The sequence below is a fragment of the Alosa pseudoharengus genome, unplaced genomic scaffold (assembly GCF_046254945.1).
Source record: "Alosa pseudoharengus isolate Yale_2024_CS ecotype anadromous, Long Island Sound unplaced genomic scaffold, YU_APseudo_1.1 YU_APseudo_1.1_scf_14, whole genome shotgun sequence".
NCBI classification, from domain to species: Eukaryota; Metazoa; Chordata; class Actinopteri; order Clupeiformes; family Clupeidae; genus Alosa; species Alosa pseudoharengus.
The window spans coordinates 10,800,601-10,813,100 of record NW_027468609.1 but is presented as its reverse complement, the minus strand read 5'-3'; the positions used below and the strand labels follow the sequence as shown (position 1 = coordinate 10,813,100).

The 12,500-nt window shown below is 44.9% G+C and overlaps 1 protein-coding gene across 1 annotated transcript in view; it reads right to left on the bottom strand.

The window, feature by feature from the left end:
- lrrc75bb (leucine rich repeat containing 75Bb) overlaps window positions 1–12,500 on the bottom strand; it is a 47,566-nt gene that overhangs the window by 31,042 nt on the left and 4,024 nt on the right. Inside the window, exon 2 of the mRNA XM_076283193.1 lies at window positions 877–1,005. Coding sequence (XP_076139308.1) covers window positions 877–1,005 — 129 coding nt within the window. The remainder of the gene's footprint in view (window positions 1–876; window positions 1,006–12,500) is intronic.

Genomic DNA, 12,500 nt, shown 5'->3' with positions numbered 1-12,500 from the left:
ACCACCCTCTCAATACTGTGCTCCCCACTGGAAGGAGTCAGAGATGGCACCACCCTCTCAATACTGTGCTCCTCACTGGAAGGAGTCAGAGATGGCACCACCCACTCAATACTGTGCTCCCCAGTGGAAGGAGTCAGAGATGGCACCACCCTCTCAATACTGTGCTCCCCACTGGAAGGAGACATTCACACTGACATGCTTTTTCCACCCCTGGGCGCTCAAATTTCAATTGCTGATTTGACGGTTACGACACAGTCGTAAACTTTGAGCACCTTCTCACGTTTTTAGGAGCCCCGCATTTTTTCTGTTACCACCTCACTCATATAATCGTGAGGCTTCTAAAAGCGCTCAAAGTCAAAGTAAAAGCGCTCAAAGTCAAAAATACACATTTTTTTCAACAATGGATTGTTGCTTGGCTATCTGTCTAAGCTAAATTAGGAAGCTAGCTATTTAGCTAAGTACAATTCATCACAGCAACAACATGTACATAATCAATTTCCACCTCGCGTTTTTTAACACTCACTTCTTAGAGGTGAAAAAAGTGTGTCAGTTTGGCCTATGTTTGGCCTATGTTCGTCAAGGTTAGAGAGGGAAGTGGGAGACAAGATAGATAGATAGATAGATAGATAGATAGATAGATAGATACTTTATTGATCCCCAGGGGAAATTCAAGAAACAAGACTGCTGCAGTTCTGGCAGTGTGCTCTAGTTGGCAGATGGGAGAGCTGGGACATCTGGTTGGGTTAGCCAGAGATGAAAGGGTAGTCTGGTACACTTCTGGTGGTGTGAATAACAGCCGTGCTGAAGAATATGTTCTATGTGGTCTATATGTTCTATGTGTTCTATATGTTCTATTAGTAGCATTAGCGCACTTACCCTTTTTGGACACTGCATGTCCCGGGCTAAGCTCAGCAGGAGCTCATGGGAAATGGGATCCACCAGGTTAAGGAAGGCAGCGTTCTTATACAAAATGTCATTGAGAGACGTACCCTCCAGTCCCAAATCCTAGAGAGACAGACAGAGAGGGAGAGGGAGACAGAAACACAGAGAGAGAATGAATGAGAAGGGCAGTGTTCCACAGTGAGATTCCACACATGAAATATTGTCACCCTGCAGCAGACTGACACTTTCATCAGCCCCACATTAGTCACAGCCTTCCCATGTGGAGCGGCCAGCTTCACCTCACGGGCTCGGTGTGCCTACATGGGCACTTGGACATCATTACCAAGAGGGCATGTGTACCACCAGCGTTAATGAGGGCGATTACCAAACTGAGCAGCGAGTGAAACGGCTTAGTTCCCATTCCCAGAGACAGCGTTCACGCTCGCGCTCGGCTTGTCAGTACTGCGGCGCAGTCCAGCACCCCTTTCGGATCCGTATGTGGGCAGCTTATTAGCCGGGCAGCTTATTAGCCGGGCAGCTTATTCTGTTCCCTCTCCGCTGCTCCTGAATCCGGTCTTTCTTTTCTTCGCTTTTTTTTTTCTGTTTTCTTTTTTAGAGAGAGGGAGAGAGATTAAGAACAGTCAAGAGAAAGAGAGAGGGAGATAGAGAAAGAGAGTGAGAGAGAGATTAAGAATGATTGAGAGAGAGAGAGAGAGAAGGACATAGAGAGAGACGGAGATAGAGAGAGAGAGAGAGAGAGTAATACTATTCAATGAACGATGTAAAACTAAGTACTATTGTTCACAAATCTCAGTAAAGTAATATGTTTATACAAATGTATCAGTTTAAAATATATGTATAATATATGTAATATAAAATATGTTTTGTCTCTGTAATTATTGTTGTTATGTCTATGTTATGTATGTACCTTTAACATGTACCAATTGCTTTGGCAATACAAGTTTTCATTTGTCATGCCAATAAAGCAACTATTGAATTTTGAATTTAGAATTTTGAGAGAGAGAAAGAGAGAGAGAAAGCACCGTAGCTGCAGGTGAAGCGCACACACACACACACACACACACACACACACACACACACACACACGCACGCACGCACACACACACACACATACGTGCAGGTGAAGGCGCTGTCAGGGGGCGAGTGGGGAAGCAGCAGCCTGGATCAGCATCCACCCGCGGTGCAGACATAACACTGGCAGACACTTCAAACGGCTTTAAACACACACACTCACATACACATACACACATGCGCACGCACACACACACTCACATACACATACACACATGCGCACGCACACACACACACACACACACACACATGCACCCACACATATACACACACAAACACACAGACACACAAACGCGCATGTGCGCACACACACAGTGCCACACAAACACACACACACACACACACACACACACACACACACACACACACACACACACACACACACACACACACACACACACACACACACACACACACACACACACAAATGTACCCATACACATATTCTACAGAGAACGCAGACAGCCAGCACACACACGTGTGGTTGGTCTGGGAACAGACACGCTGACAGTCAGTGAAAGCAGCATGAAAGCCGGGGCTTACTGTCAGAAACAGGACGGATTGTGCGGGAGAGCAGGAAAGGCTCCGTGGCAGACGATGGGGAAAGCCAAGATCTTCCACATTGTTTTTGTCTTTTCATTTCTCTTTCAGGTCCAGCCAGGCCTACAGTACATAGCTGCTGCTGCTGGTGTTGCTGTTATTGTTGTTGCGGATGCAGACAGCGCACAGCTTTATGGGGGAGAGGCTTGCACGGGGCCGACCCAGAGAACAGCACTCACTCTGGATCGGGCTCACGTCTGGCTCTCATATGGGCCGATCTGGATTAAGGGGCCCGTTCACACCAAGCACTAAACTGAACAAGTGAACTGAACAAGAACCTATAACTGAAAGTGACCCAGACAGTAACATTCTTCATGCCCTTATCATTACAGTTTATAGTCTGGACGTTGTCGCTCATATTAGCTAGAGTGATACTTTTTTGCCATTATCGTTATCATGTTGTTAGTGTGAACGGCCCTTTAGAGAGAAGCAGGGACTGGTTTAGATCTAGCCTGGATGTAACCTGGATTTGGACAATCTAACTTGGATCTAATCTAGAACTAGCCTGGATCTAGCTTGGACATAGCCTGAATCTAGATCAACCTAGCCTGAATCTAGCTTGGACGTAGCCTGGAACTAGCCCGAATCTAGATCAACCTAGCCTGGATCTAGTTAATATCTGACCCAGAACTTGATCTGGCAGATTGGGCTGCTGCATTGCCTCCGCGAGAAAACTCCCATCAGCACTTTCTGCAGGCTGGCGGGCGGACGGGGGCCAAGGGGCATGTGGGCCTGATTTATGATGCCAGCGCTCCGGAATTCCCCGACACCTTGGCATGGCTGGCCTTTCTGTCTCCTCCTCCATGCCCGACCTGAGCATCCATCACAGGCCAGGCAGCAAGCCAGCGTGCCAGCATGCCAGCGTGCAAGCCAGGCAGCCGTTACCGCCAAACCGTTACCGCACACACGCAGGAGCCCAGTGGCGGATTACATAACCTTTTTTTTTTAGCTACCGCCATTAATCTCACTCATACTGTTTTGTTGACTCCTGTCGGAGCGCCACGCACACACACACACACACCCTGGACACACACACACACACCCCGGACATGCAGTCAGACACACACACACACACACACACACCCCAGACACGCAGTCAAACACACCCCCCAGACACGCAGTCAAACACACACACACACACACGCACACACACAGATACACAGACTCATACTGCTAGTATCCTCTGCAGATGCAGACTATCTAGATAAATACCCTTAGTGAGGCAAACAAGAAAAATCACAATCAAACCCACAACCCTTAAAACCCGTTGTTTACCCGCCCATATGGCACATTCTCCCCGATACACAATGCACGTGTCTCTGTACAGCCCCACCAATATCTGAAGCCAGGGGCATAACCACGAGGATGCGCGCTTATTTGGAGGAGTAGAGGATTTGGTCCTCTCCTATTCGTTTGATGGATGTGAAATGACAAAGTCATAATCCTTTAGAAAGCACACATTTAATTAGATGAATGGGAGGGAAAAGAGAGAGACAGAGAAAGGAGAGAGAGAGAGAGCTACAGAGAGAGAGAGAAAGAGATCTGAGGATTATGTTGTGGGGTGAACAGGAGATTTCCATGTTCCAAATGTATTACTTTGAACACGAATGACAAAAAAAGCACTTTGACACAAAAGATCAGACTTCACTTTCATCTCACCTCGGTGTGAGCGCTGACATTTTTTTCTCGGGGGCGGGGGATGAAGATGTGTGTGTGAGTGTGTGGGGGGTTCTGTGCACATCAGTGGAACAGAAGACTTTATCAGCCCCCACACTGTGCTTGGCTGGTAAAATCTGCTGCAAAAGTGCCACAAACCTGCAGGTACACTTCAGATCTTAACCATTGCAGCCCCTAAGCCCTGTTCTAGAGCCTGATGTTAACCCAGTACTACAGTTTGATATTACTAGAGCCTGCTGTTAACCCAGTACTAGAGCCTGCTGTTAACCCAGTACTAGAGCCTGATGTTAACCCAGTACTACAGTTTGATATTAATTAACTTACATTTCCTTCCGTACAACAGCCTGACGTAAATGCACAGTTACAGCCTGCTATCACCCGGAGAGAAGAAATACTCTTTTCTGATTGGCTGGTGGGGTGGCTATTTATTCTGAATAACGGGACACCTATGAAGTAGATCTGGTAAAAAAACGTTTTAATCACTGTTAGGGCCAAAGAAATTTGTACAACAAACTTCTTTTTTTTTGTAAACGGAACCGATTGTTTCCTTTGCTATAAAGGCATGATTATTGCCTATAGTGGCAACCAGGTGATAAGCGGGATAACGGCCTTCAAGGTGTCCCATTATACAGAATTACTGTAATGGCCTTGGCGGAGGAAAAAGTTCTTTGCCTCCCCCTCGTCCATTAATTCCATATAACGGGACACCTCTGCAGCCGCTCTCCCTTACATATTAACCAGCGGCCGTTATCCCATATTATCACCCGGAGAGAAGAAATACTCTTTTCTGATTGGCTGGTGGGGTGGCTATTAATTCTGAATAACAGGACACCGTTCCATATCAATGCTTATGAATGGTAACTATAACAACCATAGTAGGACTACGGTTGCAGGCTTCGCAACAATGGAATCAATTGTAAACAAGCTAACTGTCCATACTATTGGAAGTTGTACAACAAGCTGAACTTGAGCTTCTTTTTAAACGAAACCGCGTGTTTCCTTTGCTTTACAGTGGCAACCGGGTGATAAGCGGGATAACGGCCTTCGAGGTGTGTCCAGTTATACGGAATTAATGGACTCTCCGCTGCGCGTCGGGGAGTTTTTTGCCACTTGCCCTCGTCCATTAATTCCGTATAACAGGACACCTCGGTGGCCGTTATCCCTTACTTAACCCCAGCGGTTCAGCCTCCAGAGAGTTTGTGTCTGAGATGGTTGCTCCAATTTTAATGTCTGAGGTCGGGGTAGCTCCAGGTTAAACCTGACCTGCTTAAGACCTTATACTTTAAAAACCTGGAGCAGTACCATGCAGCGCAGTGTCAGATGTTAAAGCTACAGTCTGTGATTATGACAAAAGGTTGGTACTATTTCAGGTGAGTAACAGCCAATCAAATTGACGTCCACGCTCCTGGAGTAACATGTTGATTTAGCTGGAATAATGTGTGGCTTGGTCTGCAGCACTTTGCTTCCCATTTGCAAAACCAGGAATGTATGCAAACACAATGGAATGTATGTAAGTAAATAATGTATAGAACGTCGGTCATTATTAGGAAAATAAGTCCCGACAGGGCCAACCAGACCCCGACGTGCAGCAGAGAAGTCTTGTTCCGTCCTGAAGGGACTTATTTTACCAACAATGACCGCCGTTCTATACATTATCCCGCTTATTACACGGCTACTTGCCAAAATGAAACAATAAACTCCCCACGATATGACTGTTTAGCCTACATAGCCTGGGCTATAGCCTATTTGTTACCATTTATCGTGGCTTTTGCTGAGAAACAAATAGTTCGCAACAACACACGCTGAACTTGAATCAAACATTCTTTAGAACACAGCTGATCAACCGTCTGCTTTTCACTTTTGAATGAATTTCGAGTAGTTGCGGAGTGATATGAACCCTTTGAGTGTGTAAATGAATTTCGAGTAGTTGCGGAGTGATATGAACCCTTTGAGTGTGTAAATGTGGTTTCATCTCCTCTCCTCTCATCACATCTTCTCTCCTCTCCTTCCCTCTCTTCTCCTCCCCTCTCTTCTCCTCTCCTGTCCTCTCCTCTCATCTCTTCTGCACTCCTCTCTTCTCCTCTTCTCTTCTCTCCTCTCCTTTCCTCTCCTCTCATCACATCACATCACAACACCTCTCCTCTCCACTCCTCTCCACTCCTCTCCTCAGTGCCCTGGGTGAGTTCCTCAGAGATGCTTAACTCCTGTCTGCCCCGCCACTGTTTACCACAGAAAACAACCTCGAATTAATGAACTTCATTAAACCTCGGAAAGACTGGAGGCACGAAAGGGAGAGACAGACCGAGAGAGAGAGAGAGAGAGGGAGAGAGGGAGGCAGAGACAGTGAGAGAGTGGGAGAGAGAGCATGAGAGGGAGAGAGAGAGAGAGTGATAGAGAGAGGGGGAGAGAAAGGGAGAGAGAAAGAGAGAGAGGGTTGTCAGGCGGTTGCTCTCTGTCTCTCACGGTCTTCCCCCAACTGCAGGAACTCCAGGTGACTTAACACAATCCCTTGCCTTTTCCCGGGAAGAGACTTTGCGGCTCAGAGAAAAACGCACTAAGCACACCACACACCCACTTCTGAGCAGCTTTACATAAGCATCCAGGGAACGCTTTACCCAGATAGGCAAGAGACGAACACGGCCTGTGCCTGTAAGGAGCTCTGCAGCTGCCATGTGATGCCATGCGATGCCAACTCAGCTGAAGAGGAGACAGCACCCACTGGCATCCCTCGCCAGAGGAGCCCAGAGAATCTTCACTCTACACCAGCCCATGCACACCCACACCCACCACCCAGGCAGCAGTGCTGGGGCACTTCCCCACCCTGTACACACACACACACACAACACACAGACACACACACACACACTCATACACACACACACACACACACACACACACACACACACACACACACACACACACACACACACACACACACACAAACACCCACACCCACACACACACACACAAACACACACACACACACTGAGCACACAATGCATACACACACACACACACACACACACACACCATGAGATTCGGAGAGAATGCCCCAAGCATCAGTGCAGGGGCACTTCTCCACCACCGCCAACACGTACACACACACACACACACACACACACACACACTCACTCACAACAGAGCTGGGGTTTTCTTACATACTGTTCCTGGGAGAGGATCTAATGAACAGAGACTACTTCACCTCTCACAGATGGACATGTTATCCAATCGCTTTTAATAATTCACACAGAGCAGACTCCAGTCCAGAGACTCTCCTCTCCTCTCAACACACACTTTCATCCCATTCCACTGCTGTGTACACCTCTCTCTCTCTCTCTCTCAGACACACACACACACACACACACACACACACACACACACACACTGGCTTGGTCTGTTTGTCTTTGTGATCATGGAAATCTCCAGATTACCATCTATGCAGCCCAGCCCAGCCCAGTCCAGTGCAGCCTTCACAATAAAATGCCAATCAAAATTGACCTTTTGCTTATCACTTAGCCAGGGGTGTAGTGGGTGTTGGACGCGGGGGAACGCCGTCCCCCTACTTCTTGGAGCATTGTTTTGAGCATTTTAATAAGCATTTATTAATATAACAAGTGTTATATTAATCACGCAAACGTCTCCAATTAGGCCTCTTTGTCCTAAAATTCGTTACAAGAATGACCGTCATGCTGTAGCACTCCACCATGCGTAAAGACATTAAAAACTACACAGCTCGTCGTTCCGCGTTACCCGAAAATAGCTAGAAAACCATAGATTATGCAACTGCCTGTATCCGAATCTAGCAAGCATCTTCATGGCCCTTCGTTTGTGTTTTGCAGAAAGCAGGTAGGCCTACTAGGCTAATCCAGTGGTCAAAATGACACGATAAGCATGTGTGAGTAATAGAGAGATTTTTATCGAGGGAGCTCCAATATAAGTGATAAGGCTATTTAACCATACTGTAAGTAATGACCCAACGGTGAACCTGAACAACTTTAGGAAAAACTTACGATTGGTGCAGCTACTTCCATCCAAGCAAAAACTTTTCAAATGACTGGCACTTGTCTGCCCAGTGTACTTTCTGTTAATTTTTTGTTTTGTTTTATTGACTGTGCACCTCTGTATTTTAATCATTCGCAATGACATTCATATGACGCCCCCTCAAACTGAGCTACAGTGCCCACACAGCGTGTTGAATGCGTGTGAATCCTGCTTGTGCTATTGTTATTGCCATGGTTTACGTGTGGTAATGAATGAAGCCATGCCGCGGCATGTTATGTGTCAAGGAGATTAGACTACGCTAGATTACATAGGCTACTCTACATATGGTTTGTTTATTGTATGATACAACAAAATGAAAAGCTACAGACCATATTCATAGACTTTGGTGGAAAAGTGTAGTTTGGGTGAAGACATTAGGCTACATTTTGAAGCTAATCCATGTCATTTAATTGTTTTGTTTTTTTTAAATTCGGTTTCGTGTTCACAAAAGCTGGTAACAATTTGGCCTTGGCCTTACGCACCGATGTATGTGGAGGTGCGAGTGTGACAGTTTTTGCAATGACGTCATTAAAATAGCGTCCCCCCACTTTAAAAATCCCCACTACACCAACCTGGCTCATCACTTAGCCAAACACACCTGGCTCATCACTTAGCCAAACACACCTGGCTCATCACTTAGCCAAACACACCTGGCTTGTCTCACTTGCGTCCGCCTGCTTTGGTGCTCAGAGGAGCCTGGTGGAGTTTGTCTGGCATATGCTGAAACTGACCAGTCATTACTGTGTGTTTGTGTGTGTGTGTGTGTGTGTGTGTGTGTGTGCGTGCGTGGTGTGTATACATATGCTGAAACTGACCAGTCCAGTGACTCATCCGCCCCGTCTCCGTGCTCCCACTACAAGCTGCTGGAGTCACGCTCACACACACACTGCTCTCACAACACACTGCTCTCACACACTGCTCTCTCACACACACTGCTCTCACACACACACTGCTCTCACACACTGCTCTCACACACACACTGCTCTCACACACTGCTCTCACACACACTGCTCTCACACACACACTGCTCTCACACACTGCTCTCACACACACACTGCTCTCACACACACACTGCTCTGACACACACACTGCTCTCACACACTGCTCTCACACACATTGCTCTCACACACACACTGCTCTCACACACACACTGCTCTCACACACACTGCTCTCACACACACACTGCTCTCACACACTGCTCTCACACACACACACTGCTCTCACACACACTGCTCTCACACACTGCTCTCACACACACACTGCTCTCACACACACTGCTCTCTCACCAGTGTTGGGAGTAATGCGTTACAAAAGTAATGTAATTACTGTAATATATTGCTGTTTGCGGTAACGCGGTAATGTAAGGCATTACAAAAAAAAAATTGGGTAATATTTACTCGGTACAAACTTCAGTAATGCGGGTTACAATGCAGTTTAACCCAAAATTCGGCGCTTGTTTTGTTTTGATACATATTCGCAAACACCACGCGAGAACAACAGAGGAGAAAAAATCTGCGCAAAATAGTAGAACGTTATCTCCTGATACTGGTTGAATATGACTGTGGCTGCAGCAGACTCGCAGGCGGACTCTATTTGCGGGATGGACATAAGCCTACGCTCATTATTTTCAGCTTGTCAGAGACAAGGCTATGAAGAACATAATAGTTAGTGCACTTTGTGTGCGAAACCAAAAGATCTCTCAGCTCGCGAAATAGCACAAGTAAATTAATGAAACATCTAAAGTAGTGCCACGCCAATCTTTTTGATTCTTGATAAAACACAAACTATGCTGTTCTGCATGTCAGCTTTGTGCTGTGAACTTAAATTGAAGAGAATAAAGGGATAGAAATGCAGAAAAAGATTGTGTAGCCTGGCAGTGCCACCGCTCCCACCACGCGCATCACGCACTTTGCGTTGGGCACCAAAGGACAGAGGGGGCACCCAAATGTAACCAATGAATAGTAGCTTTACTGCAAACTGCGTTTCACTCTTCATCAATAACGTTTACAATGTCAAAATGCACTAACACGATGTTACATGCAAGTTTGATACCTTTTGGGTTCTCTCAATCACCACCTAGTAGAATTGGTGGGTCTTCAATCATTCGTTTTCCAAGCATTTAGGCTACATGAAGCACATGATATGCTGAGTCGACTGAAACGCATTCCATTCAGATAGCTAGGTGGATACCAGGCTCATAATTCACTTATATTCGCAAAACGAAATGTGAAGCAACATGTCACTGCATACTTCCATTTCCAAACCAATGAAGGTTGCTTAAAATAACTTAACATTGTACATATTATTGTTAATATTGTGCTATCAATGTAACTCAAACAAATAAGGCTTGTAAACAAGAGCTGGCAAAAGGGCATTATGACAACGTAAAGATCAATGCTCTTAAGGTGACAGTGCACCATTTATAAGTAAAACAGCATTTCTTCAGAAATTAATGTTTAAAAATACACAGTAATGGTCTGTAAATAATAGGCCTTTTATTTTACTTTAGGTGTTTGAGTTATCATTTAAATGTCACTCACTCAAAGCCACTCACTTAGGGCACCGAAATGGCCAGCAGGCCACCATCTTGACATGTCTTTAAAGGAACCGTATGTAAAAATTGTATTTCAATTAATCATAAAATTGCCCTGATATGTCACTAGACATTAAAAAATCATGTTAATTTCAAATACTTATATCACTGACAACAGTAGTCTGGCCAGGATATTGTCATTTAAAAAGTGAAGTTGCAGCCCTCAACTGATGTTGATGTTGTCATGTTGTGTTTTGGCCTAATGCGCCACCCTCCACCTATCTACTAATCACAAAATCAGTAGTGTTTTGTCATCCGGTTACCAACTCTGCCAGTCAGAGGGGAGGGGAAGGGGACACACCGCTCTACAGTAATTTGAAAGTGATTGTAGTACCCGTTTTGGCCACAATCTTACATACGGTTCCTTTAAGCTTTGATTTACAATATAGTAGGCTCTCTATTGATTTTAATGAGTAGGCTTAGGCCTTAAAGTTACAGTATTTCTATCACAATTTACCAGACTTTGACCTTTTGTCGGTTTTCAACAAAATTCTGACTATGATTGTTCCTTGTATTGCATTATGAGCACTTCGCCTATTGCATTCTACTGTTGCCTTAAGCCTAGCTCAGTCATTATGCTATACCACATCTCCCTCCATTGGAAGAGCAAGCTGCATTGAGCGTAATAAACTGCATTTAGAATGGTAAATCCATATTTCTAGATATTTTGGTGAAAGTAACTTAAAAGTAATGCAATAGTAGTGTAATGCCTTACAATTCAGAGACAGTAATATTATAATGTAACAAATTACTTTGAAATGACAGTAATAAGTAATGCATAGTACATTATGTTTTTGAAGTAACTTGCCCAACACTGTCTCTCACACACACACTGCTCTCACACACACACTGCTCTCACATACACTGCTCTCACACACACACTGCTCTCACATACACTGCTCTCACACACACACTGCTCTCACACACACACTGCTCTCACGCACACTGCTCTCACACACACACTGCTCTCACACACTGCTCTCAAACACTGCATGTGAAATGAGTAAACTATCTGTATGTTGTATTTGCACATGTAAAGAAAAATGGATAATACGCCAAACAAATAATTAAGATATTACATATTCAACGTTTAGAAAATCACAAATCGGGTGAGAGAGTTTTGCTTCATCTACAGTAAATGGAGCAGGCTGCCACACCATTTAATTAAAGAAGCTCATTAGGACCTTGTCCAATCACTCCTTCATAAGCGAGTTTCAGGGTGATGATTCAAGAGCCTATAATTAAACCTAACACCACTTGACTTGTCACTTTTACAATTAATGATTTTTTTCAATGTTTAATTGTTTGATGATGTGACTGCCTTTCATTTACTTAATTCTGAGGTCTTCTGTTGTCTGCATCTATTCTTTATTATTTTCATTTCAAGCATTTTAAATGTCCGTGTATGAAATGTGCTGAGTAAATAAACTTGCATTGCCTCTTTTGTCAAATCATCATTCCTTATGCAAATTTAGTCTTTGACATCAAGAGGCTGTGGCCTGATTCTTGCATGATTCTGGCTCACATCTGGCTTAGATCTGGCTCAGATCTAAACTTTTAAACTAAACTTTTCTCCTCCTGCAGGGTTGGTAGGGGCAGATGAAGGATCCTAAAT